Source organism: Malaclemys terrapin, chromosome 3, assembly GCF_027887155.1.
Source record: "Malaclemys terrapin pileata isolate rMalTer1 chromosome 3, rMalTer1.hap1, whole genome shotgun sequence".
Classification (NCBI taxonomy): Eukaryota; Metazoa; Chordata; order Testudines; family Emydidae; genus Malaclemys; species Malaclemys terrapin.
Window position 1 is genome coordinate 7,611,746 of NC_071507.1, and position 23,169 is coordinate 7,634,914.

Genomic DNA, 23,169 nt, shown 5'->3' on the forward strand with positions numbered 1-23,169 from the left:
TACCCTAAAAACCTATTCTCAGGAATTATTCTGTTTGGGATTGTAAGTGTGCTTTTGTTATGCACCTTGCATTTCTTTTGACCCTTCTTTTGTTCACTTAGTCTTTATTACATTTTAGAATCCTATTAAACTCTAAACTTTTCTAGCATCTTAGTTCTGATTTCTCAAGGAGTGAATCTGCCAAAATGATGATTGAGACTTGAAATAGAAGTTAACTTTTGACAAATCTAATTACTTTCTATGAATGGCTGCTAGCTTATTTCTAAATAGAAATGAGACACAGCTAATCTAGTCTGTGCTTCAGGCCACATTTTTCAATAGCGCTTTTCTGAAAATCTGGCCACTTTATTAAGGTGCCGGAATGGGAGTTGGGCTTTTAAGTTTTATTGGTTTCTCCATGATAGGCAACTAACATGTGATGTTGTTAACAGCTGTTTGCAGAAAGAAGAAAGATGGAAAGTAATGCAGTTTTGCTAGAATCAAAGTCCTCGCCGATAAATCTTCTGAACGAAATGCATCAGCTGCGTCTTCTGGGCCATCTTTGTGATGTGACGGTTAGCGTGGAGTATCAAGGTGTCAGGGGAGAGTTTGTTGCTCACAAAGCTGTATTGGCAGCAACAAGCAAATTCTTCAAGGAGGTGTTTCTTAATGAGAAGAGCATGGATAGCTCAAGGACAAATGTGTTCTTGAATGAGGTCCAGGTAGCTGATTTTGCTTCATTTCTTGAGTTTGTCTATACTGCCAGAGTAGAAGTGGAGGAAGACCGAGTGCAACGTATGCTGGAAATAGCTGAAAAGCTTAAGTGCTTGGACCTATCTGAAACCTGTTTTCAGCTGAAGAAGCAGATGCTTGAATCAGTGTTGTTGGAGTTGCAAAATTTCTCTGAATCGCAGGATGCTGAGGACGACAGTGGTACCCAATCCAATGCTTTAGTTGAGTTGAAGACAACTGTTGTGGCGGAAGGTGACCGTACAGACTGTCCTCCTGATTCTCCGAATTCCCCCATGGAAAGACCCAGCAATGGAGTGTCTCTTGAGAGGCCAACTGCCAAATCAAAAGAGAAGGTTGACAAGAAAAAAGAAACCATGAAGCCTCCCTATGCCAAAATCAGAAGGGCCAGTGGGAGGCTGGCTGGGAGGAAAGTATTTGTAGAAATCCCCAAAAAGAAGTACACAAGGCGGTTGAGAGAGCAACAGAAGAATGCTGAGGATGCTACTGAAGAGAACAAGTTCCCGAAAGACCAAATCATGCATGATGTGGAGAAGGAAGAGGGGCAAGTGGAAAACAGTGTGAAGCCTGAGAATGAAGAGTGCAATGGCAACTTTGAATTAGAAGACAACTTTAAAAAATCAGAGGAGGATAAGAAGAAAAGAGGCGGCAATTTCAAATGCAGCACCTGCAAGAAGGAATTCCTGTATGAGAAGAGCTTCCTCAAGCACATAAAGCACAGTCATGGCATTGCGGCTGAAATCATTTACCGGTGTGAAACCTGCAGTCAGACCTTTGCCAACCGGTGCAATTTAAAAAGCCACCAACGCCACGTCCACACCAGTGAGCGCCACTTCCCTTGTGAACTCTGTGGTAAGAAGTTCAAGAGGAAGAAGGACGTCAAGAGGCACATTCTTCAGGTTCATGAGGGTGGTGGGGAGCGTCATCAGTGCCAACAGTGTGGAAAGGGTTTGAGCTCCAAAACTGCTTTGAGGCTTCATGAAAGGACGCATACAGGCGACAAGCCTTATGGGTGCACAGAGTGTGAGGCTAAATTTTCTCAGCCTTCTGCACTTAAAACACACATGAGGTATGAACAGACTTAACTGGCCTTGTTAGATTCTGGTGGGAAAGGTAAAATCTACTGAAAGACATCCTGAACCCTCAAGTAGAGTGAGGATTTAAAAGGAGACTGACTGGAGGGTTTCAATATATCCCCTTCCAAAGTGTTTTCTTTCTAATTAGGGGGGCACTGTCATTTAATCTAAGCCCAAAGTATAGGTTTAAGCCCCGATCCAGCAAACACTTAAGCACATAAGTTTACTCCTGTGAGTAGTTCCATTGAAATCAGTTGGACTGCTCTCATAAGCAAAACTACACACATGCTAGATTGTTTGCGGGTTTGGGGCCTTATGTTTTTTTGAACTGAATTAAGAAACACTAAAATTAATAGTAAAATGTTATGCAGTGGGAATGAAAACCTTTTAAAAAATGTCAATATCCCCAGTGGTGTGTGTAACCCAAATAAAACAAGGTCCAGGATGCTGCAAAAATACCCAAGGAGTGAAATTGACTAGAAACAGACCAATCTGGTGTGTCTGTCAGCGAATTAAGTGCAGAAAGTAGAAACTTATACTCTAGAAGACAGACCTAGAAAGACAAGAGGAAGGAGCCACTTCAGATAATTACCTAATGTTTTCATTTTAATTTTTACATATAATCTCCCCTGCTAATATTGAACTGAGAACTGATCACCTGGTATTTTTGTTCCTGCAGAACTAGTCAAAGGAGTCAAGTAAATCAAGTGTGAAGTTCATGTGTAGGCAGGAAGTTAAAGGTAGATGCAACTGAAGTGCAATTCTAGACCCTGATCCTGCAAGCTGCTCTGCATGGACACTCGTCTTCACCCATGCAGATCTCGTTGCAGGACTGAAGCTATAATCAGGAAAATGACTGTATAAAAATGCAGTGTAGTTGTAGCCATGTCAGTCCTAGGATATAGAGAGACAAGGTGGGTGAGGTAATGTCTTTTATTGGACCAACTTCTGTTGGGGAGAGAGACAAGCTTGTATAAAAATGGCATTTTCCTGTTCTGCTCCCTGTGTGTCTTCAGTCTGAGCCATAGCCACTAACTTTACTTTGTAGGCCTGACAACCCTGCAAAGCCAGCACACCTAGGGAACAGCCAACCAAACTATGTTCTGGCTCAGTAATCATTTAAAAAGAATTGTTAGCCAAGTTCTGATTGCAGAAAATGTTGGTGATGATATCAGAACCATAAAGATTACTGCTTGACTTTCAGATTCCAGATGGAATTTAAAAAAAAAAATTATATTTTTATTACAATTAGGTAACCCTCTATATCTTTCCCTCTCAATTTTTGTATTTGAAGTGTGTAAAAATTCAGTAGAGATTTTTAAGCTTACCAAAAACTTCTTTGGCTCATATATTTCTGGATCCTGATCCCAAATTCTGGAATGTGATAGTCAGGCACAGCACTCTGCTTTTGTGGATCACAGCTCAGAATCTCGGCTCAATTAGGAAATCTTAGAAAGACTGAACTCCACAATGTCACATTTCAGAGGATGACCATACAGTAAAAGTGACTAGTAATGTACTGTAGAGGAGAGAGAACCTTTTAGCTTAATGGTATTTTTTCATTTCAGAATCCACACTGGTGAGAAACCTTTTGTCTGTGAGGAATGTGGTGCAAGATTCACACAGAATCACATGCTTATATATCATAAAAGGTGTCATACAGGCAAGTTTCTTCTTTTGTCACCCTCTCCAAGTTAAAGGGGCATTAGGTGCAAAACTTATGTTATTTAGAATCTAGCTGCTGTTGCAGTTTGTGTTTGTGACATTCTGTGACATATGTTTGTGACATTTAAAGTACGGGAGGGAAGGGGCAGGGAGAGAGATCATGATTTTGTGAATAGTTGTCTTTACCCAGGTTGCTAGGTTTAAGGAAATGTACAAAAAAAGAGTTAATTTTAATTAGCATTTCCTAAAGAAAAAACCAACACAAGACTTCAGTAAAACACCAGCTGTATAAATAATTGCAGCCATCTGGATACTGAGTAGATCAGGAACTCCAGTGTGAAGCACAAGTATATTTTTGTTGCATATTCTGCTTTTCTGTATTGGCGTTAGAGCATTTCTGAGAGAGACGGGGGGAAAATCTTCAAAGCTTCACCCGTAATGTTTTCAGAAGTTACTGCTGTAAAAACAAGTTTTTAAATGTGCCCGTATCAGAAATATTGCAGAATGCCACACCTTCCCTTCATCACAGCTTTACTGTCATTTAGTTTAATGAACTAATACTGGTCTTCAAAGTGCTTTAAAAAGGAGCTCCGAAGCCCCTGATAAACCCAACTATTTGCTGTGAATGGCAGTGAAAAGGTCTTTTTTGGTTTTGTTTACAAAGGACTCATTCATAGACACCTTTGCACAGTCTGCATTTTGCTCTCTTATTTCCCTGTGTGGTCTCTGCTTGTGGGCGGGCAGTGGGTAGAAGTGGGCAAAGCCTATTCAAGGGAATGGAAGTTTCCCATGGGCTTCAATGGACTTTGGATCATGGGTCGCTGGAGAGTGCTTTGGAAATTCAGTCCCATTGTTATAAGGCTTTATCCTAATTATTAAAGCTAAATATGAACTCACGTTCTGGGCAAACATGCAGCAATTAACCCAAGAAACCTAATTTTAAAAGTGGCTTATTTTAACCTGTAATTACCTACTTCATACACTTGCGATTAAAATCTCATATGAGGGATTGACATTGTACCACCAGACTTCAGTCATGTGTGGGGAATTTCTTCTTTTCCTTTTGCATTTCTTACCCAAACGTGTTAGAAATCTCTCCATCCCCCCTGCTCATGGACTCTTCTGCCATGAACAAATGTGAGCTGGCAGAAAATGTAAAACCAGTGACATGTTAACACAGGGAAACTTGCCTTAAGCAACAACAGAACGTCGGCTACTTAACGGAGGGTGAGCAGGACTCTGTTCAGTATGGGCCTGAGCCAAAGGCCACTAAGTTAGTGGAACGACTCCAACTAACTGAAGACTTCAGTGGGCTTTTGTTCAGGCCCTACATTTGGGGATATTTTGGTGTGGTCTGAGACGGGAGGTTCCTTCTGAGAGTGGTGCCTCGTACAGCTTTCTCAAACAGGCATATTCCGTACCTGATAACGCAGCTTACTCCCCTGAGCTAGGCCCACTGAAATCCCTTTTGACATTGACCTCTGTTTAGTTTGTATATAATAGCTCGGTGTTTGCATGTGATGCCTAATGACGTTCTAAAACATTCCTTTGTTTTTTCCTTCTCCAATTCACCCTTGCTGTAGGGGAAAGGCCGTTTATGTGTGAAACATGTGGGAAGAGCTTTGCCTCTAAGGAGTACTTGAAACACCATAATAGAATACATACCGGATCCAAGCCGTTTAAATGTGAAGTTTGCTTTAGAACATTTGCACAGAGGAATTCGCTTTACCAGCATATTAAAGTTCACACGGGTAGGAAACATTTGTTTGGAAAGTAAAGTGCATAGGATAGTAAAGTGTATCTATAGGTCTAAATCTTAGGACTGTTTAATGTTGAGGGACTCCTTTAACCAAGAACTTTTATTACTTATAAACGTACTCACCTTTTGTAGAACTCTTAAAACTATTTTCAACCAGTGGTGGTGTTTCCTCCATTCCTTTCCTCTTACCCCATCCTCCAAAAATGTGTTCTTCCTGCTGATTGCATAGCAGCAATTAACTAGCAAGCATTTCACAGAGCTGTGCTGATACCTCCTTACCGATGCTGATGCAACATAACACGCAAAGAAGTTTATTAGTAAATAAAGAGCCGTATCCACTTTAGCTCCATTCAGAACACTGCAAAGAGCAATGTTGTCTTTGCAGACTTGTCCTCCCACCCACCTTTCCTGACGGCTTCCTCTTCCCAGTTTGCGTTTATCTCTGCCTGTACCTTGTTCTCTGTCAGGAGAAGCAAAATGGCCATGGGCACAATTGCATCTCTGCTAAGACGCAGCCTTGCTTTCCTACTGGTTCCACCTGAACCATGTAACTCTAGTCAATGTCGGGCTGCTGCCAGCGTCTCCAAGCAAACGCTGTCTACTGCCTTTGCTGATTGTGTCCTCGACGTTGTCTTTGACTCTACACTCTCCTTCACCCATATCTTTTATAGCAATCGAGCTGTCTATATGGCTTCCTCCATAACTTCACCTGTATCTAGATCAGCCTCAGTTCTACCCCTACTGAAATCTTCATCCATGTCTTTATCTCCTCTTTTGTCTGGTGGAGTGTGCCTTAGTTTTCAACACTGCAGCATGGGGTGAATGTTTCTGTCTAGCTTTGCTCATGTACAAAGTGCAGCCTACACTATAACCATTTAGTTGCTTTCCACTGCAAAGCCAGCTTAATATTGTCTATAGTTATAAAATTCTCTCTAGACTATCTTCAGCTAGCTCAAAGACACTGTCTACTTTCCTCCCCTCAGCTTGTCTAGCACTGGCCTCTTCTCTGTCCCTGCACACAATCCTACCATTGATGCTAGAGCCTTCTCCCCTATATTGCCTGCCATCTGCAATACCAACCTTGTATCTCTCTGTCTCATCACATTTGCATCTACTTTCAAATCATCTGAAACCCCTACTTTCTTTCCCTGTGCTGTCATTTAACCCTGTGGCTGTTTCACAAAATGCTTTATTGGGGTAAATAATAAATCATGGGTGAAAGACGCTTTAGGCTAAAGTGCATTTTACCTACTGAATGGTATTGTGATCTGCTTTGGTAGATTTAAAGAGAGAAACCAGAGGGTGTAATAAATCCCAGAATTCCTGCCCTAGTAAAATACTGATATAGGTAAATATGAAAACTCCTGTAGTTCAGGCCAGAAGCTCAGCTGATGTAAGTGCTCTGTTGGCTTCAATAGAGCTAAACCGATTTACACTGGCAGAGGATCTGCCCTGAAACTACAGAAATGATGTGTTTATCTTGCATGCATCAGTATAATTTTATGCAAATCTGAAATTCCCGCAAATGTATTTGCATGCTTTGCGAACATGCCTGCACTTGCCTAGTCAAATAAATGTGATACGAGGGCATGTTATGAAATTACCAAAGGAGCAGCACTCCAGGTACAGCTCAGAGGTCAGTCTAACCCTGTGTTCTGATTTCAGGTGAACGGCCCTATTGTTGTGATCAGTGTGGTAAGCAGTTCACACAGCTCAACGCATTGCAGCGCCATCATCGAATACACACGGGAGAGAAACCGTTCATGTGCAATGCGTGCGGGCGAACATTCACGGATAAATCGACCTTGCGGCGGCACACTTCAGTAAGGACGGAGTCTTGCTACAGACTCCACTGCTCGTTCCAGTGGGCCTTATCTCGCATTTCAGACATGCCCGTGTAAAATGGGCCCGTTCTAGGAAAGGGCCTGTTGGCTTTAGAATACTTGAGTAAATGCATTGTCCCATTGAGGCCGACAGCTTTCCTGGGTTACAGTCAAATTAATCTCACTACTGGCAGCATAGCAAACACACAGCAGAAAGGACAGTTATTTTTCTCACTCTTTTGCTGACTCACCGTATGACCCTGGGGCTGCCATTCCCCTGCGAAATGGGAGTGATCATACAGGGGGGCTGAGAGAGACTTCACTCATTTGGAAAGATACTTTGCTTTGCCAAGTTTACACTTGATGAAATGGAGCAAGGGAGCCCATCAGGGACCTGATTGGAGCTCCCTGATTTTCTACCTGGCCCTGGGACAAGCTAGAGCAGCATTGGGGCTGTTCTTTTCTGCGTCAACTTACAATAGCTCAGGCCTCTTCTCCCTGTCTCCAGAGGGCTGCCATAGGAGTCCACTTTGCTGACTGTGTGCCTGCTTCAGAATCCCCACGTAGGAGGATATAGCAAGTCCCCCTCCTTTTGACACTGCCTGAGCCGTATAAAAGCGGAGGAGCAGGGCACAGAATCTGCCCCATTATTTGTAAACCTTTTTAGATCCTTGGCTGGAAGCTTCTGTAGAAAGGCAAAGTGTTGTCATTCTAAACAGCAAGTGCTGAAACTGTATTGTGTTTGTTTTTAGATACATGATAAGAATACACCCTGGAAGTCGTTCCTGGTTATTGTTGAAGGAGTGTCTAAGAACGATGAAGGTCACAAGACAGAGCTTCCTGATGAAGAGTATCATGTGTCACCTAAAATAACAGACAAGTTGCTGTCTTTTTCTGAAAATGGCCACTATCAAAACTTGATAGCTGTCCCAGGGAGTGTGACTGCACTGCACGACAACAATTCTACCATCGTGACAGACTGCAAATCAGATGGGACTGTGGGACCCCAAGAAGCCCTCATAGCTACCACCTTAAGTGAGCTTACGGTACTACATACACAGACAGATGCTATTCAGCCACAGCTCCATGCTCTGGTGAATATGGAATAATTTGGTATTGTTCACCAACCCAGCCTAGGGCATACCTCTAATAACTTCTGACTTTGCCAGGAACCTACTGATGTAATTAGGAGAAAGCATAGATCCGAAAGGAAGAGGGACTAGTTGTGGATGACATTCATGGCATTTATCTCCTTCTCGCCCTTAAAACACCACAAATCAGTAATCTTCAATTTGCATAGTCTAGTGGTAGTTCCTTTTCCCGGCTGATAGTTATTGTTCTACTTTATTCATTTCTTGATTTTTCTGTACCCTTTGTTATGAACATGTGAAATAATACAATCACTTCAGAGAGCAGTTAACCTCAAGCAGAGCATATGAAGACCTGCCATTGTTTTAATCTCTGGAAATCTGACCAGGCAGTCTCCTCTTCGCTACCCTTCCTGCAAAGGTGTGGTAAGCCCTTCTTCCTTTTGTTCAGATGGCTTGAGTGCAGCTTCCTTAAAAAGGAGGGTGTGTGGGTTTTTTGTTTTGTTTCCAATTCGATTCCACAACATGTGTGAACAAAACAGAAATATTGTGTTGTTTCTGGGCCTAACAGTTAATGGAATACACTTTCCTAGTAAAAGTTCATAAGTAGAAAATAAAATTGTTAAATTTCATTTCAGGAAGTGTTTTAATCTTGGCTTTGCCAAAGATTCAAGCAGAATCATTTTAGTATTTGGAAAAACCAATGGGAGCAAGCGTGGGAAATGCATGGAGTTTTTATTTTTCTGTTATATAATAGCTCACGTACAGTTATGGAACGCACTCCAATAAGAAGTGTCAGTTGTGAATTTGCAGGATTACTAATCTAGTGATTAAAATAACTCACTAAACAATAAAGGTACATTACTGCTTCATTGTCACCAACTTTTACACTAAATTTGCACTCTCATCTTGCAACTCTGATCTTGCAACTGGCTCTACTGGTGCAGGTCCGTATTGAGTAATGTGGTTCCATTTGAGCACAGGGGTGTCTCCTGATGGATTCATTTGTGGGATGGGGCCGTGGGGTACAGGTGATAAGTGGGATACATTAAGGCCATTCACGTAGTTTCAGGCTCCAAATTTTACTTTTGAAAAGTTTTTACGAAACTTGTAAAGAAAAACATCTTTGTGGTTATTTCAAGAAGCCTTTTCTAAGAGTCAGTGTTGGAAATGCAACCACTGCAGCTTTGGGCTAGTGCCTGGAAGTGCCCAAGCTGAGGCACATGCCAAAAATAAATGACGTCAGTGCTGCTGATTACATTTTTAAAGCTTTTGTTTTCCTGATTAGAATGGTATTTAGTATCTGAGGTGAAAAATTTAGCAGGAAGATATTGACAATGTGCCTTTTTTAAATGTCAAGGAAGGTAGTGCTTGCTCCAAAATCCATTAAGGCAGTAGGAGTCTTCCCATTGAATTCAGTGGGTGTTCGGAGCAGGCTTTCTGGGTTGAATTCTGCAAGCTATGCCCCCATGAATGATCTGATTGTCAGTGGCACTTCTCATGGATGTTGTGTTAACCTGGTAAGAGATTGCAGGATAAGACCTTTCTGTGGAACCCCCTTTCCCCTCATCTTCTACAAAAATCTGGTCAAGTTCAGGGTGTTAGTTTTACAATGAGAATACACTGCTCTGAAATAAATGTAGTCAAACTTTACTAATTCTGGGTCACTGAGAACGAAAATGATGCTTAAAATTGTTGATTGGCTCTAGTTTTCAAGATATGCTATTGGGTCAGTATATACGACCCTTGACTTGGGAATGGCGGAGGATAAGTGAGTTATAAAGGGAAGGGATCTCAATTTAAACCAGAAATGACTAAAATACATCTTTGACTGGATCTATGAATAAATCTGTGACTGGGTTTGGACAGTACTTGCTTTTTAGGCAAAACAATGAATGATGCAATTCATATCATGTATGATACAATACCAGCTTCAGATTGCATCATGTTATTCCTAGAAGTCATGGATGATGCAATCATAATGAAGCTTACATCATTCTGCTGAACAAATTGCCCTATATCAGCTCTAGAAATCATACAGTGTCGTGCTCTCTTATTTGTCAGTGTTTGATTTTGCAAAGGGACACATTTCTGTTTAGCCAAAGTGAGCAGAGATGCCTCGTACTTGTGTGAACAGTGCAGATAACTTCTGCTATGTTTGTGGTGAAGTGACTTTTGCATCACAAAAGCGCAGTATAACCACTATGGTTAAGAAAGCCTATCCCCTTTATTTTGGCTGCAAAATTGGAGATCAGGACAAGAGGTGGGCCCACACATATGCTGCAACACTTGTGCAACAAATCTTCGCCAATGCTTGAACAGGAAAAGGAAATCTGTGCAATGATTTGGAGAGAGCTAACAGATCATACCAGCAGTTGTTACTTCTGCATAGTGCCTCCAGTTGGGAAAGGTGTGTCAAAGAAGAAAAAGTGGACTGTGCATTATCCAAATATTCCATCAGCTATATGCCCAGTACCCCACGGAGAAGGACTGCCGGTTCCTGATGCACCAGAATCATTCTCACTTGAGTCAGACGAGGAAGAGGATGAAACTTCTGGTCCTGAACCATCAATGTCACAGGACCCACATTTTCTCCCATCCTTCTTCTCTGAACCACACCTCATAACTCAAGGTGACCTGAATGACCTTGTCAGGGATTTGGAACTACCCAAGAGTAAGGCAGAGCTGTTGGGCTCCAGACTACAGCAGTGGAATCTCCTGGCAGGTGATGTGAGGGTTTCTATGTTCCCTGACCGTCAAAAGGATCTTGTCCCATTCTTCTTCATGGAAGGTGATCTTGTAGCCTGCAACAACATCAATGGTGTGATGGCAGCCCTCAACATCGTTCACGATCCAGATGAGTGGAGACTGTTCGTTGATTCATTGAAGACGAGTCTTAATGTTTTACTGCATAATGGCAATGTTTTGCCATCAATTCCAGTTGGTCATGCAGTCCATATGAAGGAAACCTATGACAACATGAAACAACTTTTGAGGTGCATAAACTATGACCAACATCAGTGGCAGCTCTGTGGCGATTTGAAGGTTGTTGCTCTCTTGCTTGGTCTGCAGACTGGATACACAAAGTACTGCTGTTTTCTCTGCGAATGGGATAGTCGTGCAAGAGATTCCCATTACATCAAGAAAGATTGGCCACTCCGACAGTCACTGGAGCCTGGGAGGAAAAGTGTTCAGCATCCACTACTTGTTGAATCAAGGAAGATTTTGTTACCACCCTTACACATCAAGCTGGGTCTGATGAAGAACTTTGTTAAGGCCATTGACAAAACACCAGCAGCTTTCAAGTACCTCCATGGAAAATTTCCAAGGTTAAGTGAAGCTAAGATAAAGGAAGATGTCTTTGTTGGTCCTCAGATTGGTGAACTTCTGCGAGATGATGCATTTGACCATGCACGGCGTGGCAAGGAAAAGATGGCATGGAAAGCCTTCCAGTTAGTGGTAATAACTTTTCTCGGAAACAACAAGGCAGACAAGTACAGGTTGTTGGTGGAAAACCTCCTCAAGGCATACAAAAGCCTTGGTTGCAACATGTCACTAAAGATACATTTTTTGCACTCTCATCTAGATTTTTTTTCCACCGAACTGCGGAGCATTGAGCGCCTAGCAATTTCACCAGGACGTTGCAACAATGGAGAAACGCTATCAGGGCAAATGGAGCCCATCAATGCTTGCAGACTATTGCTGGACAGTGACAAGAGATGCTCCATTTAATGAATACAAGAGACAAGCCAAGAAGCGCCGAGTAGACACTGAATAGGACTAAACTATGTACAGAATAGTTTTTTGCCTTTTGTGTCATAATAAATGTTATTTATATAACCCTTTAAAATCGGCAAAAGTGTTACATAAACAGGACAGGTGAAATATTATGTAAAGCAACAATAAACATGAAAAAACCTAGATTTACAATGTATGATTAAAACTCTACTCTCTACACAATATACATAGACATAAAATGTAAAAACTTAAATATCTTAAACAGTAGCCAATCAGTTGTTTAATTGTCATATTTGAATTCAGCACAGCAAAATACATAAGAAATAGTACATTTTATCTCTGAAGCAGACGACTTCTCAAAAATTGTAGGCCAGTGATATTTTACAGGCAGTAAGGGGAACACAAGTGGGATGTCTCAATACACCCAGTTTCTTTCCATTGCAAGGGGTTTTACTTTCCAAGTTAGTTTATTCTTAGTGAGGGAAAATGTATATATTCATGTTCAGTTAACCTATCATTTACAATTTTTTGTCTTTTGTGAGCAAATTACATGTGTTGGTGTGTTTCACTGAGCAGAGGCTGATTGTGTCAGTGAAGAAGGCTTGAGCCTGTTCCCGCTGATTTTAAGTGGAGCAGAATTAGCCCTATAGTTAAGAGTATTTTAAGATGAAGCTTTCAACAATTAAACAACTTAATCCCACTTGCCTTTTTTCAAAACCATTTTAGATCAGTATAATTTTGTGCTTTTGGGAGCATTGGTCAAGTTGATTACAAAGTATCTTGCTACTAACAGAGCGATTAACTATTCCAAATCGGGCCAAATCTTCAGCTATGTCAGTTTATAGCAGCTGAGGATCTGCCCTTCTGATTTTTGCAGATATTAAATTTTTTGGTGAAGGTTTCTTAACTTTTTTTTTTTTTTTTAGAAGCAGTTTGAGAAAAGCTTGCTGAAAGTTAAGCACAATCCATCACTATGGCCCACTCCTAAAAGACTTACTGGTAGGCAAAGCAATAAAAATAATCAAACTGTGGACCAGAGTTTTGGGGGTTTTTTTGGAACCTTAAAGGAGCTTCTGATGTTACCTTTGACCCTAGCTTAATCCAGGAAAAGGGTTTAAAAAAAATAGCTTTCCAGGAGGTTATATTTGACATATTTATTCAAACATTGTGTTCCTTTTGAGTGTTCAAATGATTCCTAATGACCAGTGTACAGTGTAGATATATTTAAATCCTGAGTATTAGTACCTGTAGACAAAGGACATTTTTGTATTCCATGAATGTATGGAAGTGAGTAACCTGTACAAACTATTAAATCCTTTTAAAATATTGAACCATACTGCCCTTTTTGTAAGTGACTTGCTTGGAGTACCAGACATTCCTCTTCCCTTGGACCTATGCATTGTATATTGCAGAGATCTTATGATTACAGTAGCAGGCCCCTGGGTACTTTTGCAGTAATTCTACAGCAGTTGCTACTGATCACCTGGTGCCTTAGGCCTAATCATTCCATTGTTCAGTACTCTGTTTTGCTTCCATAGTGCTGATTAAAATTATTGCAGGAATGTTATAACATGCATCAGAAAACTCTACAGGACTCATCACTTATTTTCACAAGTGAACAAAGTCATAGTGTAAGCCTACAAGAACTTTAGTTGTACAGACTTATTTGTATGTAGGATAGCTGTTCTGTGCCAGGTGAAATTCAGTGCACAGAATTCTGAAGAGTTACACACTAAATATGCAGAATCTGGAACCACTTCCTGCAGAGCACTCTTTGAAGGAAAGGGGTTTTACTGTGAAAAATACAACTATCAAACCAGGGAGTTTAAGTGCATACCACTAGCCATTCACCAGAAAAGAATGCATCACAATTACTTAATTTTTATTTTATTGATTCACACAAAACAATCTGTTCCTGCTAAGGCCATTTCATTATTAGTTTTCATAGTACAGATTCTTGACCCAGGGGGAGGAAAAACAACAGCCTGACAGATTTGCTCTAGGATTTGAAAACTGGTATATCACAGCTTACATTACAGACGACATGCTGCTCTACAAAATCACCAAGGTTTGCATTTAGACAAAACTATTACATTATAGAGCGCATTAATAACAGATCACAGATTAGTACATAAGCAATTTATGCATACTATCATAATTGTGCAAAAATACTGTTTAGGTCCTGGAAAAATAAATTAACCACAAATGTAACCAGTGCCAAGTTGTGTTTTTAAACAAAAACTTTTCCATAATTTCTGTATTAACAAAATGTGCCTATTGTGTGAGGATACCTGTGTAGGATTTTCACTAAGCTTGGCTGAGCTGTTTTATCTGATCTCAAATTATAGGTACTATGGCAAGATTAGATGTAAGCAAGAACTATGTTATGAAACATGAAAAAACTAATGTCCCTCTACTAAACAAAGCTTGACATCTCATTTCTTCTTATACAAGTGCTTTTTCAAATATTTAGGACTACTGTAGCCTTTTGTTTTTCTAAACGTAAGCATGCATATATTTTCCTCTCTGCCTTGTCTCTGTAGAGAGACAGCTGAGTCAACACAGATACAGCACTCAGGTGTGACAAATCCACCCCTGGAGCAACAGCTTTGGTGACCTAACCCCCCTGTCGATGCAGTTAGATCAACAGGAGAATGCTTTTATCAGCTTCCGTACTAGTGCTCAGGGCCATGGTTTTCCTACAGTGACAGACATAGCTGTAGGCTGCATCCACACTCTAGGATTATGTTGGCATATATCTGTTTAAAGAAAAGTCAGATTTGTTCAGGCATGGTTCCCTAGAGGGAGACCCAAGTCAGCCATTTCTAATGTGACCAGCCACTGTAAGCAAGTGTTAATCACACAAGTTGCAGCTTTTTAACTTTTCCTAACATATTTGAGTCTGTTGCTCATCAGAGCCAGCTCTTCCCAGTCCCCTTTTGGCCACACATCTCCATCGGACAAACCTAGCACGTTTTCCCTAAGATTTTCAAATTCTTGAGGAGGGGGAAAACGATTTTATACAATTTCAATAACAACTCACTAGTGGTGTTCATTCCAGTTACAAGAGAAGTCACACTCACTACAGCGCACAAAGCCCTCCCTCGTTTAATTTCTAAATACATGTCTAGAAAACAATCAAGTAGAAGAAAGTTTAAATTGATTGTTGATATGAGTCCAAAAACATCTTTCCTGGAATGTATTATCTCATTTGGTCTCCCATTTGACATTTTCTGTAAACAAATGCTAGAAGTGTGCTGGCTTGCTAGGGTTACTATACATCCGACAATAGTCATTCAATCCCATTTTATTAAGGAAAGCTAGCCGCAAAACCAAAAAAAAAACCCACCAGATTCATAAAGATGACAAAAATGAAAGCCAGCTAGTACCCTGTTTGGAATGTGGGTCGGTCCATGCAGATTTGTGGCAGGTCTTTCCTCCAAAAGAGATCAAAGCCCAACCTAGGCCATAGATGATAGCAGTATAGATACCAACTATGGGATATTAGTGTTTTCCTACTTTAGAGTATCCAATATTTATAAGGTCAAATGACTAGCAGCATTTATGCAAAATAAAATAAAGCTAGTAGCCTTTCATTATGTATGCAGCACTGGTGATACAAGAATGAAATAATTCCTACAGCTTATTGGAACTGCACGGAAATATTAAGCCATAACACTGAAACTGCATATGGTCATGAGCCTATCTGACTGTCATACATATATTGAATATAGATAGCTTGTCTACGTCTCTCCATTGAAACTAGGAGCCACACACACACAGGGATTCACACACGTTCTTCAAGATCATTTTTAATTTCTACATAGTTTTAAAACAAGTCTGGGCAAGCTGTTGTCCAACAGTGCTGAAGGAGGGTATCTTAGCTAAGATAAAGCCCAATTCAATAACTATTGACATACATACCATTGACACAGCTTTGCCAACAGCACAAAGGGAAGGAAATAGTGTTCTGACATATACAAAAAACCTGCAGCAAAGACAATAGCAGGAACTTAGGTAAATGAAAAGTTAGAAAAATATATTATTACCTGTTAAAGTCATCTTAGGGCGGGAGAGATGATATGCACCAGAAAATAACATAAGTGGAAAAATATATCCAAGAAAAAAAATAGAAGAAACTTACATTTCATATATAGTTCTTAAATAGAAAATACATGATAAGCTAGGTCCTATTTAATGAATGGTTTAGGGAGAAGGTAATTGAATATTATATGCAGACCCCTCACCTATGAAGATTAGTGTTTTTAGACCCAGGTCATTATGTATTTATTCATGCACACACGTATCTGTATAGTATATACACACACACTGTATCTAAAAATCACAAGCATTTCACTAGCATCATTAAAATAGCTTGATCATTTTAAAAACAAAAATCTACATGTCTCACTAAGGTCCATTAAAAACCACAGAACTTTAGCAATACATTAGCATTAGATCAGAAAATATTGTGTGTACTGTATGTCATGGATAGATATTTACAAGCATGGATCAAAAGTGTTGAAGACGATGAGCTAGTAGAGAAATGGCGGCAAAAAAAAAAAAAAAAGTTAAAAATGAAAGACTTTTGGCTCATCAGCTACCAAAAATAAAGATTTTTGCCACAAGCATTTCTTTCACTGATCTCAAAAGTCTTGTGAATCCCTCTATTGCTCTCATATGGAAGATCTGTCAGCAATACCTAGGAGTATCATTTCTTATCCATCCATGTCATCAAAAAGACACCAGGATACTAACAATACAGGTCATTTGGTTCATAAGCAACAAAATTAAGCTAGGTGTAGTGTCAAGTATCCCATAATGGTCCATGGCCATTACACAAAAACAGATTATTTAGGAGTTAGGCAACATGCCACATATACCACAAATAATTCACTTTAGGTCTCCGTCACCATCTCCTTGAAGTGATTTTTTGATGCGAAGCAACATAGTCGTAAGCCACTGATCCAAGCGAGATATGGAATCAAATTCCTTAACCTAATTGGAAGGAAGTTTAACACAGTTTTACAGAGGGCAAACGGGAATATTGCTATCACTACTCCTAGCAGTAAACTGTGTGCTACATTTCATTTGCGATTCATTTGTTTACATTTCTGTTAAATATTCCTTAAACCACTATACATGTGGTAAAGGGCTGAGCCAAAGCTCATTAAAGTCAGTGGGAATTTCAAATATCAGGCACAAAGAGGCCAGGTTTGTTGGAAAAAGAAGGGAAGAGGAAGGAACTCAAATGGAGAGTAAAGAGTCCTCAAAATGCAGTGATGACCAGTAGTGGAGCCCTGGTAATTTAGAAGAACCTCACCCAAGTTTTTTTTTTTATATATATTATTGTACTTCAATTGGACTTGAGCGTGCGCTTCAGTGCTTTGCCGATGAGGGATGGTTTGCTGGATAGGGACCTTTAGACATTTTCAGCTGCTTTGTACTGCTGCAGTAGCCCAAGGCAGCCCATGCCCACTGGTGAATATGGCCTAGAGATGTTGAAAAACTCTTGGGACCTGGTCGGCTACTGCACTGATTTCAGCGGCGTTGCACTGTAAAACTGGAGTAACACAGTAGTGAATCAGGCCCTTAGATTGTAAACTCTTTCCATCAGTTCCTCATTTACACTGCTCTGTTTACCCTTCCAAAGCGGTGTGAAGTGGCTTCAGTGTACGTGGCAATCAGACCCTTTGCCTGTGTGTTTCGTACAGCACAGAGGATGCTGCCAGTGCTCAAAGAATAACAGTGCCCAGGAACGCTTGTGCAAGTAACTGAGCATGCAAAAATGACGACTTAGAGGGGGGCTCCTTTGAACTTTGGTCCCAGAATAGTCTGCCACAAATGGATCAGTGCACAACTTGACTACTTACTGCCTCAGTGTATGCTTCACAGTTTTGGTCCTCATGGGCTTCCAGCAGTTTCTAACAGAATTACAGTCAAGGGTTATACATTAATATTGAAAATCACGTCAATTTACAGCAGACTCCGCACACGTTGTCTGGGTATTCTGTAACCCTGTGGTCTACAGATTATATCTAACGCTTTTCTCCATTAAGAAACCAAAAGAGATCATAAATATCCAATGCTTGCGCAATGCACAGAACGATGAACTCCTGAACCTGTTTAATCCAGCAATATACAGACAGTGTCTGATACTATCCAACAGGCCCCTTGGATCTATTGTTATAATATTTGCTTACACAAATATCTACTTTCATTAAGATTATAATTTGTCTCTTCTAATTGCCTCCCCAGTTACACAAGTTCTGTACAATTCATGTGGGTGTTCTCTAATATATACAAATAATATGAACAGATTAACAGGATACGGTAAGGGAAAGTGCAATTTTTTTATTTTCCGACCAATAACTCAACTTTCAGTGCAACTGTATTTAACATCAGTTCTACTTACTTTCACTAGCTTGCACTCTCGCGAATCTGTGAATGCTGGGAACATTTCTTCATACTTCTCAAGAGCAAGCTGAAACAGAGAAGCTAGCTTTTCAGTTAAAATTACTAGAAAAAGCAACCATTAGGTTTCATCTAAATACAAGAGTTATTCTCATACTTATTGTCTTTGTTGCAGTGTATTAGGGTTAGGTTACATAAACAGCCTAACATAACAGATTCCCAAGAACACAAGGAAATTCAGATTTAAGGTCCAAACTTGGTCTTTGCCTAACTGGGAATGTGTCTAAAGTGTTGTAAGGGTGGAAGCAAAATAATGTGCTAGAAGGCTTATTTAAGTGTCAAACCCTGTCATTGCGACAGGTGATGCTCCTGCCCCAGCTAGTCACACAGCCTCTAAATAGGCCGTCCCCTTTCCACCTCAACTAACTTACATTTCTACTGGGGGGAAAAAAGAAGGTCACTGTTTGAGGGAGGAAGCGGGAAAAGAGAGTTTGGATCTACCTTGAGAGAACCCCAAAAAAAGAGGTCATTTCCTTTTCTTCCCTGCAGATTTTAGGAGAAACTAGACCCAACGGAGACTGCAGAGCTAAGGGACGCCTTCCGCAGTCCATGGGAGAAAGTACACGCTGCCTCTTAAGCAGAAGCCAGGCATGCTGTGTCTGTTATTTTTTCAGCTTGAGCTATGACTTTAAAGGGCTCTTGCTTTCAAGGTGTGTTGGATCAGGCCATGCAGGTGCAAGTCAGGTCAAACATCCCTGGCCTGATCCAACACACACTGGAATCAACAGAACTATCCCGCCTGACTTCAGCAGGTGCTGCACCAGAATGTTAATTACCTGACTGAGCCAGCAAGTCAGGGGCAGTACTTAGGTGCCTACAAAACAAAAAAGAGCAATTCAATTACAGGCAGGATGGAAGTCAGCCCCTGATCAAGATGGGTAACAGAAACAGGCTTCCTTTTGGAGACGCTTAAATCGTGCCCTTTTTATGGGACTGTGCCCACATGATGATTGTTTTATTTTGAATAGTATGGCGCTAGACAGAGTTTATGGGCCTGATTTTAATACCCACTTCCCTTTCTTTTGCAAATAATTGCCGGCACTATTTTATGGATATGAATGTGGTCATCTGTGCCTCTGCTTGAACTGTGGTAGTGCTATCTCTGCATGCCTTTGTCTGCACCCAAAACTAAGGGCGCCTCCTATTGTTGGCAAGCTTAAAAAGGAAATCTGGCTTTGAAAAACAGGGCCCGCCTCAGCAATGATTCCCATACAAAAATAAAAGTCAATTGTTCTTTTCTAATAGGAATGCACTGGCGTAGCTCAGATCCTACGGTGAATGTTTAATAGTAATCACTGCATAGCGAGAGAGAATGTATATTTCACCCCCAGACTGTGGAAAGGGGAGATATAGTTCAGTCACATTACTTATATTGCAAAATGTCATTTAAGTGATACTGTACATCCTAGGAGAACACACTAGAGGTCACTAACCTTAGCATTCAGCTCATCCACAATGAAGTGGCAGAGAGCAGCTTTAAAGAAATACTCTTTTGCACTGTACTTGAGCAAAGGATTATCCATGGTATTTGTTCCAACCTAGATATAAAAAGTGATAGTGACAGTCAGGTTATACATATCAGAGGGGTAGCCGTGTTAGTCTGAATCTGTAAAAAGCAACAGAGGGTCCTGTGGCACCTTTGAGACTAACAGAAGTATTGGGAGCATAAGCTTTCGTGGGTAAGAACCTCACCTCTACTTGCATCTGAAGAAGTGAGGTTCTTACCCACGAAAGCTTATGCTCCCAATACTTCTGTTAGTCTCAAAGGTGCCACAGGACCCTCTGTTGCTTTTTACAGATTCAGACTAACACGGCTACCCCTCTGATACCGGAGTGGATTAAAAACATGCAACAAATACCAGATCCTAAGAAAAAGCAACAGCTCAACAGGTTTCATCTAATACAACAAAATTCCAAAGTGAAACAAATCAGTCACAAATATTTGTATATATAAAATAATAAAGTGATGATTAAAGTTCCCACCTACTGTTGGTTGTAAAGACCTATGTGTGCCCCCCCCTCCCCCCCATCTACCCTCTCAATGCAGCACGTCAATGCTGTCCAATATTTAGGAGAACGACCACCCAGAACAGAAAGGTGGTTCTCTCTGTTTCTCCAGGTTGCTGAGCGCTCTCTGCCTGATCCAGCAAAGCACTTAAGCGCGTGCTTAGCTTTAAGCACAAACACTCCCCCTAAAACCAATGGGCCTGCTCACGTGCTGAAGGGAGTTGGTGGACTGGGGACAAAGTGCTCAGCACCTTGCAGGACGGAGCCCTCACGGAAGAGGCGTGAGACTGCATGTGTACGTGCACGTGTAGGATTTTAAAAGAGCGCTGATTCTGGGGAAAACCACACACTCTCCCTCTAAGTGGTGTTTTGTACACTGCTCCAGTCATCGGGGATGCACTCCAGCTAAGCTTTTCTGGCAGCCAACTGGAACCTAGCACCTCTTATAAAGCAGAATGCTGCTGGCAAAGGAAATCCACTCTAGCACCTCCACCAGGTTTGTCTGGCGTTACAAACTGATGTTCTGGAACATGTTACATAGCACTATACAGACACATAGAGGCCAAATCATGGCTGCCCTGCACAGGATCAGTAGAAGAGGAAGGAGAGTGAAAGGAATTGGTTTCCTACCACTGCAGGCCCATGCAGGAGGCAGACATCATTTGGATGGCTGCAGTCCTAGAATGCAGGAGGTTCTGTGCTGTCAGCAATATTCCAGACCCCAAAAGGGTCCATATATGGACTGGGAAGAACATGGCTGTGGCTTCATGTCCCCTGCGCACTAGCTCTCGGCTGCTGAGTACTGGGGAGAGCAAATCTGCAGAGCAGATGCAGTAACTGTCACCAGTCAGCATCCCTGGAGGCATGATGTCTGCTCTTTCATGGCACAAGCATAAGACTCCAGCTACCCCTACGCTACAATAGTTTGCTTCCCCGCATCTTAATGTTTTAGGCCTGATTCAGCAAGGTGCAGGGAGCCCTCAACTCCTATGGAAGTCAGCAGGAGTGGGGGATGCTCAGTAATTCTAGATCAGATGCCCACAGAGCTCTGTTTATTGTGCACTGCTTCACGGGTACAGCCTCTCCCGAAGTGCCTCTGTTTGCCATTTGATGCAGACTAGGGAACAGGGATTTGATTCTGTGATATCCTGTACAAGTATTGGGTCCCTAAAGGGTTCAAAAGCAAAGAGCTGATTTAAAATACTCCCAGCCAAAAATCATTACAACGCAATAGCTAAGTTTGCAAATCGGTATCGATGAAAACAAAACAGGACATTCTTACAAAAGGTAAAAGATGTATAAAAATAAAAACTTTGAAAGCCAGGAAGTTCACAGATTAGGTCCCACAAGCAACCTTAGCTGACCTCACACCATTGGTCATCCTCTAGCTATCTACCAACCCTCATGTCTGGAAATTCTGAACACAAAGGGTGATATCGTAGCAGCAAAATCTCTATTAAAATGATCCACTCAAGTGCATCGGCTGCCAGCTGGTCCGCTAGGGATTAGCTGTAGCCATGCAGTATAATTCCTAATTACTTCACAGATTCTCTTGATTACTACTGCTATGCACTAGATCTCAATTAGCACTCAAGCACGAACAACATTTGAGATTCCAGCCATAAGACTATTTTGCGGTGTGGGAGAGGTGGGAGGAAGAAAGGAGAGACTTGGAAACACAAGGCATAATTAGCTTTTGGGAAAGTTTTCTAACTCTGCAATCACATGTCAATCACCCTCAAAGTTTTACCTGATAGGGAGCCCCCACCTCCAACCCAAGAAGTTATAGGCGTTCAAAACTAAGACTAAGCTTAGAAAGTAAGTTAGAATTTAACCTTGGAACAGCTCATAGAAGCAGTATCTGCACTAGCAGTATTTATGCACTAGATCTCAAAGAAGTCTGGAACCGACTAAGTTTGAAGTGTCTAGGCCAAGCCAATTCCTAGATATAGTTTGACACACACACAAAAAAAACACTCACCTTTTCAAAAAGTAAAATATATTACATCTCTCAGAAATTACATCTCAGAAAATTTAGAGACAAGGTGGGTGAAGTAATGTCTTTTATTGGACCAACTTCTGTTTGGTGACAGAGAAGTTTTCGAGCTAATACAAAGCTCGTCTTCAGGTAAGAAGAACAGATGCAGTAACGCTCACCAGGTAAGAAATGCTTTGTGTAAGCTCAAAAACTTGTCTCTCTCACCTACAGAAGTTCATCCAATAAAAGATATTGCCTCACCCACCTTGTCTCTCTAATATCCTGGTACCAACATGACTACAGCAACACTGTATATATCTACCAGTAATGGCTCATCTGATTCACAGCGTAGTTTGACAAAAAGAATTCTACTTGAGAAAGTCCACATGTGAAATTTCACATCCAGTTCAGTTGTATGGAATGGGCAAAATCTCTGGGTACGTCTTCACTACCTGCCATATCGGCGGGTAGCAATCGATTTATCCGGGATCGATATATCGCGTCTCGTTAAGACGCGATCTATCGATCCCCGAATGCGCTCACCGTCGACTCCGGAACTCCACCAGAGCGAGCGGCGGTAGCGCAGTTGACGGGGGAGCCGCGGCCGTCGATCCCGCGGCACGTGGACCCCAGGTAATTCGATCCAAGATACTTCGACTTCGCGTAGCTGAAGTTGCATATCTTGGATCGAACACCGCCCCCCAGTGTAGACCAGCTCTACGTTACAACGGGAAAAACTAGTTGCAGCCTCAACTACTGAGAGAATGCTGATCCTTTCCACAATTAGGGCAGGAAATGATCTCTTTAGTCCACATTCCTGAGACCAATGCAA

The 23,169-nt window shown here is 41.3% G+C and overlaps 2 protein-coding genes across 6 annotated transcripts in view; one reads left to right on the forward strand and one right to left on the reverse strand.

Moving 5' to 3' along the window:
• The window catches only part of LOC128833733 (GDNF-inducible zinc finger protein 1-like), a 32,345-nt gene that overhangs the window by 4,415 nt on the left and 4,761 nt on the right, over positions 1 to 23,169 (forward strand). Inside the window, exons 2-7 of one of the 4 annotated variants that reach the window (XR_008444325.1) lie at positions 432 to 1,798; positions 3,374 to 3,468; positions 5,054 to 5,221; positions 6,895 to 7,052; positions 7,805 to 8,561; positions 12,805 to 12,877. Coding sequence is in view for 1 of the 4 variants with exons in the window: in XM_054021827.1 (XP_053877802.1) it covers positions 453 to 1,798; positions 3,374 to 3,468; positions 5,054 to 5,221; positions 6,895 to 7,052; positions 7,805 to 8,161 (2,124 nt within the window). In the remaining 3 variants the exon portion in view is untranslated. Of the gene's footprint in view, positions 1 to 431; positions 1,799 to 3,373; positions 3,469 to 5,053; positions 5,222 to 6,894; positions 7,053 to 7,804; positions 9,019 to 12,804; positions 13,215 to 23,169 lie in introns of those variants that run through there. The other 3 variants (XR_008444324.1, XR_008444323.1, XM_054021827.1) reach the window with 3 other exon arrangements.
• NAPB (NSF attachment protein beta) overlaps positions 13,744 to 23,169 on the reverse strand; it is a 36,649-nt gene continuing 27,223 nt past the window's right edge. For both annotated transcript variants that reach the window (XM_054021830.1, XM_054021828.1), the window contains 4 exons: positions 19,786 to 19,890; positions 18,294 to 18,362; positions 17,752 to 17,802; positions 13,744 to 16,876 (listed from right to left, as the gene is read on the reverse strand). In XM_054021830.1, coding sequence (XP_053877805.1) covers positions 16,772 to 16,876; positions 17,752 to 17,802; positions 18,294 to 18,362; positions 19,786 to 19,890 — 330 coding nt within the window. In that variant the 3' untranslated portion in view covers positions 13,744 to 16,771. The remainder of the gene's footprint in view (positions 16,877 to 17,751; positions 17,803 to 18,293; positions 18,363 to 19,785; positions 19,891 to 23,169) is intronic.